Source organism: Cherax quadricarinatus, chromosome 23 (genome assembly GCF_038502225.1).
Source record: "Cherax quadricarinatus isolate ZL_2023a chromosome 23, ASM3850222v1, whole genome shotgun sequence".
Lineage (NCBI taxonomy): Eukaryota > Metazoa > Arthropoda > Malacostraca > Decapoda > Parastacidae > Cherax > Cherax quadricarinatus.
In genome coordinates this window covers 16,868,165-16,891,787 of record NC_091314.1, presented here as the reverse complement: position 1 = coordinate 16,891,787, position 23,623 = coordinate 16,868,165, and the positions used below count along the sequence as shown (strand labels likewise).

At 40.4% G+C, this 23,623-nt stretch overlaps 1 protein-coding gene across 1 annotated transcript in view; it reads right to left on the bottom strand.

Annotated features, from left to right (window-relative positions):
- Positions 1-9,692, bottom strand: part of LOC128685732 (mitogen-activated protein kinase kinase kinase 4) — a 45,302-nt gene extending 35,610 nt beyond the window's left edge. The window contains exons 1-3 of the mRNA XM_053772311.2: positions 9,614-9,692; positions 8,166-8,353; positions 3,608-3,776 (exon numbers count right to left, since the gene is read on the bottom strand). Of these exons, the coding sequence (XP_053628286.1) occupies positions 3,608-3,776; positions 8,166-8,297 (301 nt within the window). The 5' untranslated portion in view covers positions 8,298-8,353; positions 9,614-9,692. The remainder of the gene's footprint in view (positions 1-3,607; positions 3,777-8,165; positions 8,354-9,613) is intronic.
- Between the last annotated feature and the right edge of the window lie 13,931 nt (positions 9,693-23,623).

The following is a 23,623-nucleotide window of genomic DNA, read 5'->3' as shown; positions in this document are numbered from 1 at the left end:
AGGGGCAACTGATATATCGGATCATTATTTAGTTGTAGCTACAGTTAGAGTATGAGGTAGATGGGAAAAGAGGAAGGTGGCAACAAGTAAGAGGGAGGTGAAAGTGCATAAACTAAGGGAGGAGGAAGTTCGGGTGAGATATAAGCGACTATTGGCAGAAAGGTGGGCTAGTGCAAAGATGAGTAGTGGGGGGGGGGGGTTGAAGAGGGTTGGAATAGTTTCAAAAATGCAGTATTAGAATGTGGGGCAGAAGTTTGTGGTTATAGGAGGGTGGGGGCAGGAGGAAAGAGGAGTGATTGGTGGAATGATGAAGTAAAGGGCGTGATAAAACAGAAAAAGGTAGCTTATGAGAGGTTTTTACAAAGCAGAAGTGTTATAAGAAGAGCAGAGTATAAGGAGAGTAAAAGAAAGGTAAAGAGAGTGGTGAGAGAGTGCAAAAGGAGAGCAGATGATAGAGTGGGAGAGGCAATGTCAAGAAATTTTAATGAAAATAAGAAAAATTTTTGAAGTTAAACAAGTTAAGAAAGCCTAGGGAAAGTATGGATTTGTCAGTTAAAAACAGAGTAGGGGAGTTAGTAGGTGGGGAGATGGAAGTATTTGGTAGATGGCGAGAATATTTTGAGGAACTTTTAAATGTTAAGGAAGAAAGAGAGGCAGTAACTTCATGTACTGGTCAGGGAGGTATACCATCTTTTAGGAGTGAAGAAGAGCAGAATGTAAGTGTGGGGGAGGTATGTGAGGCATTACGAAGAATGAAAGGGGGTAAAGCAGCTGGAACTGATGGGATCATGACAGAAATGTTAAAAGCAGGGGGGATATAGTGTTGGAGTGGTTGGTCTTTTGTTTAATAAATGTATGAAAGAGGGGAAGGTACCTAGGGATTGGCGGAGAGCAAGTATAGTCCCTTTATATAAAGGGAAAGGGGACAAAAGAGATTGTAAACATTACAGAGGAATAAGTTTACTGAGTATACAAGGAAAAGTGTACGGTAGGGTTATAATTGAAAGAATTAGAGGTAAGACAGAATGTAGGATTGCGGATGAGCAAGGAGGTTTCAGAGTGGGTAGGGGATGTGTAGATCAAGTGTTTACATTGAAGCATATATGTGAACAGTATTTAGATAAAGGTAGGGAAGTTTTTATTGCATTTATGGATTTAGAAAAGGCATATGATAGAGTGGATAGAGGAGCAATGTGGCAGATGTTGCAAGTATATGGAATAGGTGGTAAGTTATTAAATGCTGTAAAGAGTTTTTATGAGGATAGTGAGGCTCAGGTTAGGGTGTGTAGAAGAGAGGGAGACTACTTCCCGGTAAAAGTAGGTCTTAGACAGGGATGTGTAATGTCACCATGGCTGTTTAATATATTATAGATGGGGTTGTAAAAGAAGTAAATGCAAGGGTGTTCGGGAGAGGGGTGGGATTAAATTTTGGGGAATCAAATTCAAAATGGGAATTGACACAGTTACTTTTTGCTGATGATACTGTGCTTATGGAAGATTCTAAAGAAAAATTGCAAAGGTTAGTGGATGAGTTTGGGAATGTGTGTAAAGGTAGAAAGTTGAAAGTGAACACAGAAAAGAGTAAGGTGATGAGGGTATCAAATGATTTAGATAAAGAAAAATTGGATATCAAATTGGGGAGGAGGAGTATGGAAGAAGTGAATGTTTTCAGATACTTGGGACTTGACGTGTCGGCAGATGGATTTATGAAGGATGAGGTTAATCATAGAACTGATGAGGGAAAAAAGGTGAGTGGTGCGTTGAGGTATATGTGGAGTTAAAAAACGTTATCTATGGAGGCAAAGAAGGGAATGTATGAAAGTATAGTAGTACCAACACTCTTATATGGGTATGAAGCTTGGGTGGTAAATGCAGCAGCGAGGAGGTGGTTGGAGGCAGTGGAGATGTCCCGTTTAAGGGCAATGTGTGGTGTAAATATTATGCAGAAAATTCGGAGTGTGGAAATTAGGAAAAGGTGTGGAGTTAATAAAAGTATTAGTCAGAGGGCAGAAGAGGGGTTGTTGAGGTGGTTTGGTCATTTAGAGAGAATGGATCAAAGTAGAATGACATGGAAAGCATATAAATCTATAGGGGAAGGAAGGCGGGGTAGGGGTCGTCCTTAAAAGGGTTGGAGAGAGGGGGTAAAGGAGGTTTTGTGGGCGAGGTGCTTGGACTTCCAGCAAGCATGCGTGAGCGTGTTAGATAGGAGTGAATGGAGACGAATGGTACTTGGGACTTGACGATCTGTTGGAGTGTGAGTAGGGTAATATTTAGTGAAGGGATTCAGGGAAACCGGTTATTTTCATATAGTCGGACTTGAGTCCTGGAAATGGGAAGTACAATGCCTGCACTTTAAAGGAGGGGTTTGGGATATTGGCAGTTTGGAGGGATATGTTGTGTATCTTTATATGTATATGCTTCTAAACTGTTGTATTCTGAGCACCTCTGCAAAAACAGTGATAATGTGTGAGTGTGGTGAAAGTGTTGAATGATGAAAGTATTTTCTTTTTGGGGATTTTCTTTCTTTTTTGGGTCACCCTACCTTGGTGGGAGACGGCTGACTTGTTGAAAAAATAATAATAATAATAATAATACATAATAATAATAATATATAATAATAATAATACATAATAATAATAATTCATAATAATAATAATATAATACATATAATAATACATGTATAATAATAATGTACTATATAATAATAATTATAATAATAGAAGGCCTCTAAAGGCTGTCACTAGATGGCAGTGTTTACCACAAAAATACTGGAGAGGTTATGGCTGCCTCCACTTGTCACATAATGACATTTTATTCATTCTAGAGTATATGTCAGGTTTCTATGTTATGTATACTGTTTATTATGTCATATTAAATGAATTGTGATAGATAAATAAGCCATAGAGTTGATATTAGGGAAATTATTGAAGTATTTTATGAACCCTGGAATTCCACTGGAACAAATTAAATGAGGAAAATTGACTCTGCAAACGAGCAAATCCAGATGTGAGCAAGGCCACAGAATGGATTAAACTCATTAGTGGAGGTTCCACTGTACATGTATAAACGTTCTAAAGTGGTTTGTGATAAGTGAGAGTGTACCAGAAGTAAGAGAGTAAAGGGCAGGGAAGGGAATGGAAGGAGAGAGAGATACAGAAAAGGGAAGAGAGAGCAATAGAAATACAAAGGGAGAGATACAGAAAGATACAAACAGACACACACACAGAAAAGAAAGAGAGACACAGAGATGAATTATAAATACACAAATGAAAGCCATATGGTTACTCAGTTCTTTCAACTTTATTGAATGAATTCATAATTTGCTGCCATTATTACAAATCATTTAAAATTATTTTAATGTGAAAGTGCTTTCTAATTTAGCTCATTTGTGGGTTTCAAGTCAATATGAGACTAAGTACGAGATAAAATAAAATCTTCACAATTGGCTGACTATCTGTAAATTGGCTAGGATTATACATAAAAGTATACAAGGCTACCTTATAGATTACTCTAGGAAAATTAAATTAAACCAAATTAAAAACTAAAATCTGGGTTTACTGAACATGAGCAAGGAAAAAACAGATTAGTGAAGAGTACAGGTTCTTACCTTTGATATCTCTATGGACAATGCCCTGTTCATGTAATGCATTAACTGCCTCCAACAGCTGCCTTGTATACTTTCGTACGCTTTCTTCAGGAAGACCAGTTTCTGTGCTTACAGCTAAGCTCTCAAGAGTGCCTTCATCACAATATTCCATAAACATTAGCATCTCATCCTGCCAAGAGATTTCTCAGTATTATAGTAGAGGTCTTTAAAAATTTTCTTGAAAGTGTAAACAAACTGCAAAAAAGTTAATTAACAAATTGTATAAAATTTTATATGCACAACATTTGAAAACAGAACACTGCTTGTGCTAAATAAATAAAAAAAAAAGGTAAACATCCTCTGCTTTGGCTTGCTGGTGCTCCCTCAATTCTGATGAATTTAACTGATGGTGAAAAAACTACTGTAATACAAGAGTTTTCACAATAAAGTATGTATAACTAAAAATTGCTACTCTTGGATCCTGAGGCTTCGTTTGTTCGAATATTTCTGTTTAGTCAAAATGTATACGATAATGTCTTTATACATGCACTATACCTGACAAAGCCCAACTGTTAGTGCAACACATAAAAAGATTTCTCTGCTTAGGTCCTACTTAATAGTCTTAGTAACAATTAAACATTAGGATCAGTTTGACTGAAATGCACCATATAATTAGTGGCTTTATTTTATGCCTACCAATGTTTTATTACATGTAAGCTACATTATTTGTACTGCATAAAGAAATAAAAATTGTATTGTGATGTACTGTATTTTTAGAGCTGCAGACCATTTAACCCTTAAATTGTCCAAACGTAGATCTACGTTTTTTCAACATTTTAAAGTAGTATGTAAAAAAAAGTAGATCTTCTTTTTTTTTCACATTTGAAAACGTGTAAAAAAACTTTGATCTACTTTTTTTTTGTTATATTTGAAAATATGTAAAAAAACGTAGATCTACTTTTGGAGCACTACGCATGTGAACGTAGATCTGCTTGGACAGTTTAAGGGTTAAGGGCCTCTATCTGGAAGGGTTCCAGAGCCTAAACTAGACACCTAAAATTGTTGAAATTGCCTTTTAATCAACAGGGGAACTCATTGCTATCCTCAAGTAACCAATCAACTACTCCTCCCCAGGAAGAGTGAGATGAGATGTTTAACTGTGTAGTTCCAGATTTGGGAGTGGGAGGTTTACAATCGCTCATAAAGAATAAAAAAGCACAATACCAAGGCTGGAACAATATACAAATAACCCAAAAGAAACAAACTTATTATGATGTTTCTGACCTGGATCATTAACTAGTCACACAGAGAAACGCAAAGGTAAGGGAGCCAGAATACATATGAGGGGTGAGGTGGGGGATGGGAATGGTAGAGTGGGAGGACGAGGTGGGAGACAGGAGTGGTAGAGTGAAAGGAAGTAGTAGTAGTAGTCAGCAAAGAGTCGGCTCGTAAATTGGAATTATGACTTTTTGGACTCGCTCTCAACAATTCATAAACAAAATCTAAGACAGATACGGCAAAATTCACAAGAGTAAAAAGGCCTTAGAATGAGGCAATCTATAACATAATAGAAGCACATTCAAATCTCTCTAATATTTTTATGCCTGCCCAAAAAAGGGCAAGCATAGCAACACCCATTCTACGTTGTGTTGTGAGTGAATACTGTACTCACTAGACCCAAAGATGACTGAAATCACCAACAGGCATGGATATCTCCTAGAACTTTACCAGGGAGACAAAGAGAGAAGGAAGCCATAAATATGGTCGATACTCCTTGACAGAGGCCTGATCCTGGCAAAAAATACCGGCCAACTGCTCTCCTTTGCCCCCTTTTTTCTCAATGCTAGTCCGTGTCAGCAAGTAACTTCGGTGATAACACGAATACCCATAGTCCCTCAAATGGAAAAAAAAAAAAAAAGGTCCTATTAATTAGGGTACAAGGTAGCAATGAGGTACAGGTACACTAAAAACTTTTACTATTCTATAAACAGTTAATCTTTTATTCGGAATCATGCATGAGATTTAAAAATACAGAGGAACCTCTACTTGCGAGTTTAATCCGTTCCATGACCTTGCTCGCAACTGGATTTGCTAGTTTGCAGAGTCAATTTTCCTCATTTAAATTAACTGAAATGCAATTAAACTGTTCCAGTGGAATTCTGTACTTCAATAATTTCGCTAATATCAACTCTACGGCTTATTTATCTCTCTCACTTCATCTAATATGACATAATAAACAATATAAATAACATAGAAACCTGATATATACTCTAAAATGAATAAAATATGTCATTCATGTAGTGGTATGGGTGGTGTCAGCGGTGGACGAGAGTCTGTCTGGAGACCGGGCAAAATACTTCATGAATAATTTCGCTAATATCATCTATACGGCTTATTTATCTATCACAGTTCATCTAATATGACATAGCAAACAATATAAATAACATAGAAACATGATATATACTCCAGAATGAATAAAATATGTCATTCATGTAGTGGTATGGGCGGTGTCGGCAGTGGACGAGTTTGTCTGGAGATCGGGCAAAATACTACTACAGTGGACCCCCGGTTAACGATATTTTTTCACTCCAGAAGTATGTTCAGGTGCCAGTACTGACCGAATTTGTTCCCATAAGAAATATTGTGAAGTAGATTAGTCCATTTCAGACCCCCAAACATACACGTACAAACGCACTTACATAAATACACTTACATAATTGGTCACATTCGGAGGTAATCGTTATGCGGGGGTCCACTGTACTTCATGAATTTCATTAATACCATCTATATGGCTCATTTATCTATCACAGTTCATCTAATATGACATAGCAAACAATATAAATAACATTGAAACATGATGTATACTCTAGAATGAATAAAATATCTCATTATGTAACAGGTGGAGGCAGCCACAACCGCTCCCTCTTTGTTGTGGTAAACACGGCCATCTAGTGACGGCCTTCTGAAGCCGTCTATTATTATAATTATTATATGTAGTACACTATTATATGTATTATTATTATACATATTATATTACTATTATGATTATTATTGTATTATATTACAGTGGACCCCCGACTAATGATATTGTATTTCAATCCAGAAGTCTGTTTGGGTGCTGTTATAGACCGAATTTGTTCCCATAAGGAATATTGTGAATTAGATTAGTCCGTTTCAGACCCCCAAATATACACCTACAAAAGCACTTACAAAAATACTCTTACATAATTGGTCGAGTTGGGAGCTCATCGTTAGTCGGGGGTCCACTGTATTATACTATTATTATTATACATATTATTATTATACATATTATTATTATACATATTATTATTATTATTATTATTATTATTATTATTATATAAATAATTTGTTATTCCTTATTGCAATAACTGTATAAATAATGTCAACCCATTCCCGACTGAAACAGCCAAGCAATGGACCATTTCTCCTAGGTTGAGCTCTATTTCAAGGTACTTTTCGTCATGAAAGCAATTAAAATCATATCTATTTCTGTAACATATCTCCATTCTATCAAATGAGAAAAAAAAACGAGAATACAACCATAAAAACCATTTGAAATTACCGCAAAGGGGTGGCTAATTGCTGAGAAGCGAACTCCATTATTTATGCTTAGATTTCTTTCATTTTTGGTGTACATTAAGAAGCATCTTTCCATCGTACATTGCCCAAGTTTCAATAAGATAGTCCAACAAACAAATGAGATACAATTCCCGAGATCAAGAGCAGAAGTCCCTCACCAGTGTCAAGGAACCTGCCTTGAGGTCTGCTCGCTTGTGGAAATTTTGCTCGTGTATGGAAGTAAAAAATCGGCCCATCGACTGCTTGTATTTGGAAAAACTCGCACGTGGACACGCTCGCAAGTAGAGGTTTCACTGTACAGTGGACCCCCGCATAACGATCACCTCCGAATGCGACCAATTATGTAAGTGTATTTATGTAAGTGCGTTTGTACGTGTATGTTTGGGGGTCTGAAATGGACTAATCTACTTCACAATATTCCTTATGGGAACAAATTCGGTTAGTACTGGCACCTGAACATACTTCTGGAGTGAAAAAATATCGTTAACCGGGGGTCCACTGTATAACTAATGAGATATTACTGCATTTGATTTTGTTGGTACACTTTATTAATTAATTCAATACCCAAATTAATCCACAAACTGTGCAGTGCTGCTTTGAAATATCAATAACCAAGACATAAATTTGAGATACAGTATTTACATTACTTTTGAGCAAGCACAATGTGTTTACACTGAGCTTACCCAAAATATGAAAGATGAAACACTGAAACAAACCCAACCTAAGATTGGGGAAAAAGGATGGGGTGATGGCAGCAGTGGAAGGAAAAAAACATTTTAAGCATGACATTTAAATTATCATCACAAACTGGGAATATTTACTCTTATTCTCAAAAATAAAAATTTAAACATTTAAATTTTTTTAATAACCGAGGTATTATTCCAAAATTTTCATAAGGCTATGGTTTAGAGTTTAATGACAAACTTTAAATATGTCTGTGGAATCCTGTATAAATAAAAAAATGTGCATGTAGACGTACATTGTGTATTTCAACACCATAACACTGGACAAGATGCGTGTGATGGATACCCTCAAAGATGCGCAGTTCATCAGCCATGCGTCGTATAGAGCGGTGATCATTGGGTTGCAGTGGAAGAATCTTCATGGCCATCAGCTCTCCTGTGTTATTGTTTACGGCTGTGTACACTTTGCCAAACCGTCCAGCACCTGAATGGGAAAACAGTAATATGTATACAGGAGGGTCCCGTTTTACAGTGCTTTACTTTATGGTGTTTCACTAATGCAGCAGTTTTCAATTATACCCATTCTTCATTTACTGAGATTTCCTACAATATATTCACCGAAAACTAAGGACAAAAATATTTTAAGGTAAGTAATGTGTGTACTGTGTATGAATTTTTAAGCCTAGTTCTATTGCTCACTTAATATATGATGGTGTAAACATATTATAATAATAATAATAATAATAATAATAATAATAATAAATTTATTTTGACATGATACATGGTTTTACAAAGGAATATAATAGTTGAGTGTACATGTCAAAAGCCCCTTGTACAGGTACCATCCGACTTACGACCGAGCTTGGTTCCGACCAACCGGATGTAAGTCGAAATAGATGTAAGTCGAACCTTACTACTGAATATAAACATAAAATTTTGTAATGGCTTTATTTTATTGTTTTATTTTGGTATTTCATTTTTTATTTTACTTTTTATGCTGTTAGTACTGTATTTTATACTGTAAGGTTTGGGATAAACACTGTGTACAACACAAACAGTTGCTTATTTCCCAGAAATTTGGCATACAAAACACGGTCGTAAGTCGAGTGGTCGTATATCGAGCAGGCCGTAAGTCGGATGGTAGGTGTATTGCAGAGCAGTTCGGCTCTTATATGCATTTGAAAGAGAGTGAAAAAAAAAAGAGGGGGGAGGGCTATGTTTCACTTTAAAGTGGTAGCCAGGAACCAAACCTGCTGTATAAGTGGGGTCCTGCTGTACAGACTAGTAATAGGACAATATCAAAGTTTTTGTAGATACGTACTGAAACTTAATTTCACGCTAATATCAACACCATCAAAATTACTCAATACCCACTAATTACAATTAGTCACTTCCCATCAACACTGATAATAGATTTTAGGCCACTACTGATACAATACTACCAAAATTTACCTATATGCACTGATAACAATACATTGCCATACCCTTAACACAGACTATAGCTAACATCAATGCACAATATAGTACATCACACATCAGTATAATACTATGATGACAAAAATTCACAGCAAGATGAAATTATCCTGTAAAAACAACCCCTTTCTAGAATTAAAATAATTTGAAGACTTAAAAAACAGACTGTGGCTGGAAAATCTTACAACTAAATCACAAAATGAAGATAAAATGAGATGACATTTTAGTATGTCAAAATAGAATAATGGTGTTTGCAGATCAAAATACTTACCAGGAGTTTCACATCCGATTTGTGTCAGTTGTGAAATATAGATACTCTTTTTTGTTTAATGAAACTGCCCTCTCTAAGTTAAGAGACCATAAATTATGTATTAAAGAGGAGGACTTTATCCAGATTATTAACCCCAAGGGTTCATTAACCCAAGATAAGTCAACAGCATTCAGTAGAATACCTAATTTCCAATGGGGTTCTTCAGTCTTTTTTATAGGACTATGACTCACAAATAAGCATATACTGTACCTAGGTACCTACTTACTGTTAGCTGAACAGGGGCAACATGTGTACTGAAACATATTTATCTCTACCATCCCCAATATCAAATCCAGGTCTTTCAGTTGAAAGTCAAAGATGCTACCAATGTGCCAAGAGTCGACCCAGCTTAGGGTCGAGCTACCACCATATGCATACCAAGTAAGACAGGACACTATGACATGCTGGAGGAGATACTGTACAATACTCTTGTAGTCGAACAAAATATTTCCATATATCTAGCTAAAGATACTAGAAAGAGAATGTGGGCATAGTGTTTTCACACATGTGCATTACTCATCGACAAGTAGAGTTCATTTAATCATCCAGAAGTCGAAAAAACTTTGTAAACAAGTGCACTGTAAAAACGAAACCAAATCTTTTATTCAGGCTAAGAAAAACTATGTCATAAAATAGCGACAAAATTCTCCAGTGGATTGTACAACAGGAATAAGATATGAAACACCCAATGAACATGACCTAACAAAATTCCTTTGTGAACGTGGCCTGGTCGAGACAATAATCCATAGCACAAATCTGGCAATACAGTGATGGAGTGAATGACGGTGAAAGTTTTTCTTTTTCAGCTACGCTACCTTGGCAGGAAACAGCCAATGTGTTAATAATAAATAAAACAAATCTAAAAAAATCCAAGTACGTACATACATAACCCTCCTCCCCTTAATGCTTTATCATTCAACTTTGTTCAATATTCTAGCAAAAATTCCTAACCTAGTTTAATTTAATTTTTTTATATATACACTAGCCCATTCTTTGTGTATTATCTTGTACAGTGGAACCTTGGCTTACGAATGCCCCATCAAGCAATTTTTTCAGGATACAAACAGTCGCTTAGTCGATTTGTTGCTTCTGGATACGAACAAAATTTCAGGATGCGAACTTCCCTCTCAAGGGAGGTTTCTTAACCCTTAAACTGTCCAAACGTATATCTACATTTTTTCAACATTTGAAAGTATGTAAAGAAAAAGTAGATCTTTTTTTTTTTTTTTTTTTTTTACATTTGAAAACGTGTAAAAAAACTTTGATCTACGTTTTTTTTTGTTATACAGTATGTATTTGAAAATATATATAAAAAAAAGTAGATCTACTTTTGGAGCACTATGCATATGAACGTAGATCTGCTTGGACAGTTTAAGGATTAAATAAATAAATAAATAAAATATTAATTTCTTTGCAAAGGTTACAATGTGTGTTTACATATCGTAATATGATTGGAGCAAAGAAAGCCACTATCATGCTGAGGTATTTCAGGCAGACTTAACCTAATACTTATAGACTACTTAAGTCTAGACAGGTGAAAAGTAGTAGTGGTTACCAATGTTTTGCTGATTGTGGTGCCAACTACTTTCAGCCTTCTAAATTTCTCCTTACTGTTATTACATATTATTATCATTATTATTACTATTATATTGTATTATTATTATAATAATAATATAAGGATGTGTGATGTCACCGTGGTTGTTTAATATATTTATAGATGGGGTTGTAAGAGAAGTAAATGCGAGGGTCTTGGCAAGAGGCGTGGAGTTAAAAGATAAAGAATCACACACAAAGTGGGAGTTGTCACAGCTGCTCTTTGCTGATGACACTGTGCTCTTGGGAGATTCTGAAGAGAAGTTGCAGAGATTGGTGGATGAATTTGGTAGGGTGTGCAAAAGAAGAAAATTAAAGGTGAATACAGGAAAGAGTAAGGTTATGAGGATAACAAAAAGATTAGGTGATGAAAGATTGAATATCAGATTGGAGGGAGAGAGTATGGAGGAGGTGAACGTATTCAGATATTTGGGAGTGGACGTGTCAGCGGATGGGTCTATGAAAGATGAGGTGAATCATAGAATTGATGAGGGAAAAAGAGTGAGTGGTGCACTTAGGAGTCTGTGGAGACAAAGAACTTTGTCCTTGGAGGCAAAGAGGGGAATGTATGAGAGTATAGTTTTACCAACGCTCTTATATGGGTGTGAAGCGTGGGTGATGAATGTTGCAGCGAGGAGAAGGCTGGAGGCAGTGGAGATGTCATGTCTGAGGGCAATGTGTGGTGTGAATATAATGCAGAGAATTCGTAGTTTGGAAGTTAGGAGGAGGTGCGGGATTACCAAAACTGTTGTCCAGAGGGCTGAGGAAGGGTTGTTGAGGTGGTTCGGACATGTAGAGAGAATGGAGCGAAACAGAATGACTTCAAGAGTGTATCAGTCTGTAGTGGAAGGAAGGCGGGGTAGGGGTCGGCCTAGGAAGGGTTGGAGGGAGGGGGTAAAGGAGGTTTTGTGTGCGAGGGGCTTGGACTTCCAGCAGGCATGCGTGAGCGTGTTTGATAGGAGTGAATGGAGACAAATGGTTTTTAATACTTGACGTGCTGTTGGAGTGTGAGCAAAGTAACATTTATGAAGGGATTCAGGGAAACCGGCAGGCCGGACTTGAGTCCTGGAGATGGGAAGTACAGTGCCTGCACTCTGAAGGAGGGGTGTTAATGTTGCAGTTTAAAAACTGTAGTGTAAAGCACCCTTCTGGCAAGACAGTGATGGAGTGAATGATGGTGAAAGTTTTTCTTTTTCGGGCCACCCTGCCTTGGTGGGAATCGGCCGGTGTGATAATAAAAAAAAATAATTATAATAATATTAAATATGTATTATTATTATCATTCGTACATACGTGGTGAGGGGCTCTTGATCTAGGGAACTGGATCGTTGCTCCAGTTAACTAAAGAATAATAATAATAATTATTATAATACTGTACATGAATACTAATAATAATAATACGTAATAATAATAATAAAACAACAGTGACATACCATAACAGTAGTACATTTGTTGTCATTTTTTGACATTTTTCGTTTTTTTTTTTTTTTATATTTTTGTGTCAAATGCTTCAAAAAACAAATTGGTAACTCTCTGGGTGGCTGTAGGTACAGCTGCTATGACGCCATCTAAGTGCTGACCAAGGGCAGAAAGGAAGAGGAGGTGCGTCGCCCTGAGTGACTGTAGCAGACCCTTGGGACACAATTTTGTCTTATACTGCACAAATTTTTTACACAATGCCTCGTTCAAAGAGACAGTATTCACGTACAATCAGCAGGAAACTCAGGAAGCAATTACGAACTATGAAAAAAGCTAGAGAAATGAAGACAGCAGCAGCAGAGAGTGAGGCAGATGGCTGCCGCCGCCACCACAAATGTGCCCACAGTGATCAAGTCTTCACCTATATATACACGTCTTGACCACACCTGTGGTTACATATGTGACAACCTCACCACCAATCATAGATAAACACAAGATAGGTGTGGGGTTATGGACTCTGCCAGGCAGTACCAGCATAAAACTTCTATGATATGTAAGATACTAATTAAGAGCCTAGCAAGTAAATCAGTGAAAAGTGAACAAAAAATAAAAATTATTTACTACATTGTTTCAGTTTTATGAAACTGATCTACTGCAGTTAGTCTCACAAACACTCCATTTTCTCTTATAATAAGAGCATGGGAAGATACTATAGTCAGAGTGGGAGAGTAAATGGCAGATGCTGCCACCAGCACCATCACTGACCATATTATGGCCTATTTTATTCATTCTAGAGTATATATCATGTTTCTATGTTATTAATATTGTTTATTATGTCATATTAGATGAAATGTGATAGATAAATAAGCCAAAGAGTTGATATTTTCTCCTGCCTCCTGAGAGCAGGAATTCCTCTGGAACAGATTAATGGCATTTCAATTAATTTAAATGAGGCAAATTGACTCAACATACGAACAAATCGGGATACAAGCAAAGTCACAGAATGGATTAAATTCATAAGGCAAGGTTCCACTGTATATTAATACAGAGGAACCCCAGATTTCACCCAGTGCGGATGTCATACAATTCGGATTTCGACCAATTTTTTGGGAGAAATTTTACCCTGGGTTTCATACCTCCGCTTGGAAATTGTCCGTATCAGACACGTCCACCCACCAAGGACACAGCTGCTCACACATATGTGACTCAGTCTGCTTCTGTCACTTATTCTGTGAGCAATACTCCACGCATTCATCTGAAACATTCCGTAATAATCCATTGTATTTTGTGCTTGTTTATTGAGTGTGATTGCGAAATAAGTCACCATGGGGCCAAAGAAAGTTCCAGTGCCAGCCCCTTGGTAAAGAAGGTAAGAAACATGATAGAATTCAAGAAAGAACTTGTAGCAAAATACAAAAGTGGCGCACATGTGACCAAGCTCGCCAGGATGTATGCCAAGTCCAAATCAACAATCAGTTCCATACTGGTGAAGAAAGTAGAAATCTAGGAGGCTGATGTTGCAAAAGGGGTAAACATGCTAACGAAACAGATCACAAACAATCAAAGACGTGGAGAAGTTATTATTATATTATTATAATAAAAAAGAAGCGCTAAGCCACAAGGGCTATACAGCGCTGCAGGGTAGGGAAGGAAGCGAGGGTATTGGGCGGCAGAAGGGAGGAGGGATGATCAGTAGGTTACAGAAAACAGCGGGGCAGGGGATAGTACGGGGGTAGAGGGTAGCAAGAGATTGAGGTAGAAAGGGCTGAAGGTATCAGAATTTGTGAAGTAAGTCAGTTTTTGTCAAAAAGTCAATGAGAGAGTCCGGATGAAAGGTGGGTCCATCAGCGAGAAGCGAAGGTAAAGAGAGAGCAGCGGAGTGAAGATGACGACAGAGGTAAATTCTGCGTGCTCGTTGATAAAGTGGGCAGCCCAACAGAATGTGGCTGACTGATAATGGAGCCTGGCAATTCTCACAGAGAGGAGCAGGGCACCTCTCCATGAGATATCCATGAGTAAGACGAGTATGGCCAATGCGAAGACGGGAGAGAGTAGTCTCCCAACCTCGACACTGGTGATAAGAAGACGGCCAGTAACCTATGCTCGGTTTAATAGATTGAAGTTTGTTACCGAGCATAGTAGACCAACGTTGTTGCCAACGGGTGTGAAGGTGGGAAGATATTGCAGCAAAATAGTCCGTAAATGGAATACCTCTATATGAAACTGGTAGGTCATGTACTGCTGACCGCGCAGCAGTGTCTGCCTGTTCATTGCCCTGTACGTCAACATGACCAGGGACCCAACAAAAAACAATATCTTTATGCTTGGTAAAGATGCGGCGTAGCCAAAGTTGGATATGGAGGACTAAGGGGTGAGGTGTATCAAATTTCTGTATAGCCTGTAAAGCGCTAAGGGAGTCTGAGACAACCACAAATGATGACACAGGCATAGATGCAATACGGATAAGTGCTGCAAGGATGGCATACAATTCAGCAGTAAAAATACTAGCCGAAGATAGTAAATGCCCTCGTACGACGCTGTCCGGAAACACTGCTGTGAATCCTACGTCATCAGAAGACTTAGAGCCATCTGTGTACACAGCAATGGCATGAGAATGAGAGTGGAAGTGGTCAAGAAAAAGAGAGCGGGAAGTGACCATAGACAGTTGGCTTTCAAGCAAGGGAGAAAGAAAGAACAGACTCGAACAGCTGGAACTTCCCAGGGGGGTAGGGAAAAGTGAGATGCTACATGAACATAGAAAGGTGGTAATTGAAGAGAAGACAAGAGCGAATAAAGGCGAAGAGAGAATGGACGCAGTAAACAGGGGCGGCGAACAAATAAAGAATGTCTACTAATATCAGTGACCATTCTATAAATGGAAGGATTGCGGAGATCATGAGAGCGTACATAGTAGCGAAGGCAATGGGCATCACGGCGATCAGATAAGGATGGAACGTTCGCTTCTGCATAGAGGCTCTCAACAGGGGAAAAGCGAAAAGCACCAAGGCATAAACGTAATCCTTGGTGATGAATGGGGTTAAGGCTAGAAAGAATAGCAGGAAATGCCGCTGAATAGATCTGGTCACCATAATCAAGTTTCGATGAAATGAGGGTGGAATGTAGGCGAAGGAGGGTTCGATGATCAGCTTCCCATGAAAGATGAGCAAGGGTTTTAAGAAGGTTCAGCCGGCTGTGACAAGTTGCCTTCAGAGAGGTAATGCGAGGTTTCCAGGATAACCTACGGTCAAAGAGGAGGCCCAGAAACTTGACTGTATCACGTTCAGGGATAAGGGAGCCATAGAGGTACAAAGGATGATCGGAGATGACAGAGCGTCTAGTGAAAGTAATTTGGTGGGTTTTAGTGCTGGAAAATTTAAACCCATGTGTGGTGGCCCAATCGGAAACACGGTCGACCCCAAACTGGAGAGAAACTGTAATGAGGTGACAGTCAGCGCCTGCACAGGCAATAGCAAAGTCATCAACATAGAGTGATGACCAAATATTTGATGGAAGACTAGAGGCCAAATCATCAATAGCAAGGAGAAAAAGTGTTGTGCTCAGAACACATCCCTGGGGGACACCTTCAGCTTGGATAAAGTCCGGGGAGAGCACATTATTAACCCGAACACGGAAATGTCTATCAGTTAAAAAGTTCTTAAGGAAGAATGGCAGATTGCCTCGGAGGCCTAAGGAGTGGGCTTGGGCCAAAATATTATACCTCCAAGTTGTGTCATATGCCTTCTCAAGGTCAAAAAATATGGCAATAACTGAGTGGTTATTTGCAAAGGCATTACGAACATACGTATCTAAGAGTAGTAAGGGGTCTATGGTAGAACGTCCCTTACAAAAGCCATATTGACGAGTGGAGAGACTGTTGTGTGTCTCTAAATACCACACTAAACGTCTATTTACCAGGCGTTCCATCACTTTGCAAACTGCACTGGTAAGAGCAATGGGACGACAGTGGGAGGCTTCATGTCCCGTAGTGCCTGGTTTGCGGAAAGGGAGAACAATGGCAGATTTCCACAGCTGTGGAAGACTCCTTGTGATCAAATAAGATTGAAAAGGCATAATAGGACTGCAAGGGTGACTGATGTAAATGTTGTAGCATACGAATATGAATGTCGTCAGGCCCAGCTGCCGATGATCGGCAAGCTGAGAGTGTTGCCTCCAGTTCTTGAAGTGTAAAAGGCACATTATACTGTTCTTCTCTGAGAGAAGAAAAGTCCAAGGGTGCTAACTCTCTGGCAGACTTTGAGGAAAGAAACGAGGGGCATAGATGGAGCCCCTGAGAAATACGGACCAGATGATTGCCAATTTCATTGGCAACATCTAGTGGGTTTGCTATATCAACACCGGCAACCCGCAAAACAGGAGCCGGGTCAGGAGAATATTTACCACTCAGTTTTCGTACTTTTTTCCAGACTGCACTCATAGAGGAAGCAGAGGTGATGGTGGAGACAATCTCGCCAGCAAGTGCGTTTAGCGTCTTGGAAGACACGGCGAGCAATCGCACGCTTCTGCTTAAAATCAAGAAGTCTCTCTGTGGTTCTATTGTACTCATGCCCCCTGCCCCATGCAGCGTGTTTCAAATGTACTGCATGAGCACAAGCAGGAGACCACCAAGGCACGCATTTCTGAGAATGCCTGCCCGAAGTTTGGGGTATAGAATGAGAAGCTGCGGTTAAAACGGAGGACGAGAAGAGGTGTAAAAGCTCATCAATGGAGGACGAAGAAGGAACCTCACTAAAAACAGTTAGTTGTGAGTAAAGGTTCCAATTTGCCTTATCAAATTGCCAGCGTGGGATACGAAGAGGTGGTGAATATGTAGGGGAAGTAAGAATGATTGGGAAATGATCGCTGTCATGTAAATCCGGGAGAACAGACCAGGTGAAGTCTAATGCGGCGGAGGAAGAGCAGACTGAGAGATCGATACAAGAGAGAGTGTGAGTCCGAGGATCAAAATGGGTGTGAGTACCTGTATTTAAAACATGGAGGGGATGGGTGGCAAGAAAAGCCTCTAACTGAATGCCACGGGAATCACAGTGAGACCCCCCCAGAGGAAATGATGGGCATTAAAATCGCCAAGTAACAGAATCGGTGGTGGCAATGACGAAACAAGAAAGGCAATATCCGGAATAGATAATGCCCGAGAAGGAGAGAGATATAAAGAACAGAGTGTATACCACCTATGCAAGTGGATACGGGCTGCTGTGTAATGCAGCGAAGTACGAACATATAGCTGATGGTACGGAATATCAGTGCGTAGAAGAAGGGCACTTTCATTAAAGGTCCCATCAGGAAAAGGATCTGAAGAATACACTAAATTATAGCCTGAGATGGGAGAGATAACAGCAGAGTGTAATTTTGGTTCCTGTAAGCAAACACCAACAGGAAAAAACTGGAAGAGTAACATCTGAAGCTCACCCCAATTACCCCTGAGGCCGCATATATTCCACTGTAAATAGGCCATGATTGGCAATGATAAATATACTTGAAATCCGCAGGTAAGGGTTCCTACGGACTAGAGGGGTTAGAAAAGTCCACATGTGGAGGCAGCGGAAAACGTTCAAGCAGCGAAGGAACGGTGCGCTGTGAAGAAAGGAGTTGCACAGATGGAGGAGAGGAGAGAGAAGAAACAAAGGGTGGATCAGTGTCCATTGATGGTTTGGTCTCTGCAATATATTCAGAGATTGCTTCAAGTGTTTTGGAATTCAGAGACGTCGTATGGGAGACAATATTGGAGATGGTAGGGGGAGGATGAGTAAAGATTGGAACTGTAATGGACTGTACCAAGGTAGGGGGGGGCGAAAGGGTGGAGGGAACTGGAGAAGAAGCATGGAAGGGGACAGAAGAGGCAGAAACCTGGGAGGTGGCAGAAGAGGAAGAAACTTGGGAGGGAACAGGGGAGGTAGGTATAGTACGAGGAGGAGGGTGAACCTCTACACTTGTAACAGAGCCAGTGAGAGGGGAAGGACCAGGTACAGAGACAGGGAAGGTAAAATGAGGAGGTGGAAGAAGGGAAGGAGGGGTTAAAGGACCTTTTTTTGACTTCTGAGAAGTAGAGGGACGATTGGGAGGAGGTGTCGTACGAGGTCTCGTCGATACTGAGACTTGCAAGGGAGAACACGAAGAAGCGAGAACAGACTGAGGCGTTGAAGTAGGGACGTCTGAGCCTAGGACAGCAAAAGAATTAGATACAGGAATGACTATGGGAGAGGTAACCACAGAGGAGGTTGCAGAAGATGGGACCCCAGAAGTGGGGGGATGTTTTGAAGCACGGGAATAAGAAACACAAGGTAGTCTCCCTTGGAGGTGGAGATGAGAAACTGCCATGGCATAAGGGAGACCTTCTGCCTCTTTGAGGTAACGGATTTCCCGCTCATTAAAGTAGACTTGGCAACGGCGAGAGTACGAAGGGTGAGCCTCATGGCAATTAAGGCAAGAGGGAGGTCAATTGCAAGACGTATTAGAATGGTCATCGGCACCACAGACTGGGCATTCGGCTATGGATCTGCAATATTTCGTTGGATGGCCAAATCACCAGCAATTTCCACACTGTTGCGGTGTAGGGATCACCTTTCGAACTTGTAACCGATGTCCTGCTACATAAACTGAGGATGGGAGTTCACGGCTGTCAAAAGTTAAACGAGCCACATTGCTAGGGTATTGTCTCCGCCCGCGGGCAGGAAGAACATAAGTGTCTACCTTGAGGATTGGGAGATCTTGGAGTTCCAGCTGTTCAAGAATGTCATTGCCACATGTCTGGAAATTTTGTTGAACTATGGTATGGGGTAGAATGACGGTACCACTACAAGAATTGAGGGAATGATGTTTTTCAATAGTGACAGGAACAGTATCTATATGGGAAAGAAGAGAAAGATCATGAGCTTGGGTAGCATTCTGTACAGTGATGATGCGCGTACCGCTCTTAAGAGCATGAAAAGAAATATCTTTACCAACATGGTGTAGGAGTGCCTTGCCAATACTGTGGTCGGAAAGATAGGCGGTAGAGGAAGTCGGTCGTAAAGTGAAGAATTTAGTCCAGTGTGCAGTCTGAAACTGAGCGTGGAAAGGGAGTGCGGGACGTGTCGATCTTTTCTGAGAAGAACAAGAAGGTGGAGAAGCATCATCAGCAGGTAATTGTTGTTGGCGTTTAGGCGTGGGACCAAAGTTGGTCCGATGTGGAATGGGCCGGCGATTCGAAAATTGCCGCACCATAGAAGGAGAGGCCGGAAGCATAGTCAAAGGAGAGCGGAGGTCAGATAAATCAAAGTAGTAAGTCGAGACCTCAGTACCTGAAGCGGGTGAGGAAACAGCACCGGCAAGAGGTACAGAGGCACGAGGAGTGTCCGAAGAGTGGTCCAAAGATGAGGCGGGGTCAGAACGGGGTGCGGTATCAAGAAGGGGCCCGGGGGTACCAGGTTCATGGATTGGTTTCTCCATGGTTAGGTTACTTCTTTCTTTTTGTTTTTAAGAAAAAAAAAAAGAAAGAAGAAAAGAAAATAAAAATAAAAAAAGAATAAAAAAAAGGGGGGACTGGGGAGGGATAGTTCCTAGGAGGAATGAGAGGGCCAGAAATCTCCCTCCGCGCCCAAGAGGACCTCAGCACCGCAAGTAGCGTAGATGCAGCATGGAACCTGTGCCATACCCTACCCATCATGCCAGTAAACCAGCAATCCGGGATAGCAACCTCACATCTGCTGAGCTACCTCGGTGGACAAAAGAGAGGGTGGCCGGATATCCGCCAGAAAGCATACCTCCTTTGGCCACCACCCCCAGAATCGGAAAGGTGGCTTCCAGAGATACACCCGTCGCCCGAAAGACACCCAAAGCCACTCTCCGGGATACCGGAGAGGGATCGGGACATCCCCAGGCGATCCAGATTCCACAGCAAACTACGCCACCGCTAAGAACCTCAACGGAATGGGATGGACCCCGGTACCCTTTCCCCTACCTAGGAACTAGCGCGCCTGTGGGAAAAATCCCAAAGGCCAAAAAGAGGAAGGGCAAAAGGGAGGGGTGGGGAGGGGGAGGAGGAAAGGGAAAAGGGGAGGATGGGATAGGGAAGGGGGGTAATTAGGTTCGGTCTGAGGAAGGAGACCGACAGGTCTAATTCCTCAGACCAAGAGCCTCTTCACCACAACAAGGAGCCCCCCTTGAAGAGGCGTGGAGAAGTTGTTAGTGTGGATCAATGAAAAACAATAAAAGGATGTTATAGGATTTAAATGTTCATTTATCCATTAAAATTAGTCACTTATATTTATTTCTCATTGTTTTCTGCATGTAAAACTATATTCTCTATAAAATGCATTTTCTGTTAATATTTTTAGGTGTTTGGAACAGATTAATTGGTTTTACATTATTTGTTATGGTAAATATTACTTCGGTTTTCGTCCATTTCGAATTTCAACCAACCTTCTGGAACAGATTAAGGACAAAAACCAGGGTTCCACTGTAATATTATTATATTAATATTATAATCAAGGGGAAGTGTCAGCCTAGTTGCTGATCCCCTGTATATGTATATGTTATCTGAGTATCATAGTTAGTACCATCCATATGTTTTACATAGTCGACCCTTTGCTAGGCTCAGTGACTAGCATGTGTGACGTCACGTGATGCCGCATGCGAGCGCTGCACTCCCGGCCTCATACTTACTCCGCACTTAGGTCTACGAACAGGCAACACAGGCAGTCTGGGCTTCCCCTCTCAAGCTCTGCTAATATAAGTGTTACCATCCAACAAGTGTGTTTAACTCCAACCATCACATCTCCACGAACCCTCCCAACAGAAGTGCTAAACCCGTATGAGTATACAGTGCCGGTGGGGGGGATGTGGAAGGTATTCAGGCTTAATTCAAGGAACTGGAGCACAGATCCAAGTCCCTACATCAAAAGCAACTCACCAGCATCACGGAACCTCCCTTGAGGGGATATTAAATATGTAATAGTTCTACTTGAGTGAGGCTTACAGCCTATATGTGGTTGCAGGAGTTGAGTCATAGCTCCTGGCCCCACCTCTTTACTGGTCGATACCAGGTCACTCTCCCCTCTCCTAGAGCCTTATCATACCTCTTCTTAAAGCCGTGTATGGAACTTGCCTCCACTACTTCACTCTCCAGATTATTCCACTTCCTGACAACTCTAAGGCTAAAGAAATACTTTCTAACGTCCCTATGGCTCATCTGAGTTTTCAACTTCCAGTTGTGTCCTATCTCTGAAACATCCTGTCCCTGTCCACTTTGTCTAATCCTCTCAGTATTTTATACATCGTTATCATGTACCCCCTGCCCTTCAGTGTCGTCAGGTTGAGTTCCCTTAACCTCTCACAGGAAATACCCCTTAGTTCTGGGACTAGTCCTGTTGCAACTTTTTGCACTTTCTCTAATTTCTTGTGCTTCACTAGGTGTGGGCTCCATAATGGAACCAGGCTTGACCAGGTGTGGGTTCCATAATGGAACCAGGCTTGACCAGGTGTGGGTTCCATAATGGAACCAGGCTTGACCAAGTGTGCGTTCCATAATGGAACCAGGCTTGACCAGGTGTGGGTTCCATAATGGAACCAGGCTTGACCAGGTGTGGGTTCCATAATGGAACCAGGCTTGACCAGGTGGGTTCCATAATGGAACCAGGCTTGACGCGTACACTTTGTCGAGATCATTTATTCTTAGGATGACTCAAATCTGGAACGTGTTCATACAGTATAACAGCATTGGTGAAATAAAGTCAGCTGACTTAATGAAATCGCTGGCCCACACATGACTAAAACTTCATCTTATTGCCTATTTGTATGTCCCATAACACTAAAAATACTTTCAAATGAGCTGAAGTAGGTAAAAATCTTAGACTGTAAATAAGGGTAAGAACTCTTTAATGTAACCCTTAAAAATCTTTAACAAGAAAATAAGGGGGAGGGGGGTTTAGGATGGATGCAGACGGCAGAGATTTTGTCTTGTATTTATGAAGAATTAGAACAGTTTAGTTATTCACAATTTTAAACGTTTGTAACATTATCAAATTTACCCTATCAACTTGCTACTGTTGTAACCAATATACTCTCACATAACATAAATAATAATAAAAAAGTAAAACTACAGTGGACCCCCGCATAACGATCACCTCCGAATGCGACCAATTATGTAAGTGTATTTATGTAAGTGCGTTTGTACGTGTATGTTTGGGGGTCTGAAATGGACTAATCTACTTCACAATATTCCTTATGGGAACAAATTCGGTCAGTACTGGCACCTGAACATACTTCTGGAGTGAAAAAATATCGTTAACCGGGGGTCCACTGTATTCAAAGTATTTTTCACATTCCGCAATTCATTTCCATAATTCGCTCCTTGTCAGTGGCCGTCAATAAATTTAGATGAAGGATAAATATCTCCACCCCACCACTTACGCCAGTAGAAATGCTGCTTTGTTTTAAACATGCATCCTGTGGAGCGTAGTGGAACCCTCCCAGATATCTATCTTTCTCTCTCCCTCCCTAAAGACGCCACCTCTACTCTTAAACACACACACACACACACTCCCCAAACCCCAATATTCTTGCATGACCACAATGATAGAAAAGAAACTGAAAGTTTCGTACACAAACGTGGATGGAATAACGAATAAACATGAGGAGTGGAACGAAAGAATCAGTGAAAAATCCCCAGACATCATAGCAGTCACAGAAACAAAACTTGCTGAGACAATAACAGACACAATCTTCCCAATGGGATATCAGATCCTGAGGAAAGATAGAAGGAGTAGAGGGGGAGGAGGGGTTGCACTGCTCATAAAACACCGATGGGGATTTGAGGAAATGGAAGGCATGGACATGATTGGAGAAAGAGACTACATTGTAGGTACAATTCAGTCCGGAGAACATAAAGTAGTCATTGGAGTGATGTATAACCCACCACAGAACTGCAGGAGGCCAAGAGAGGAGTACGAAGAAAACAACAGG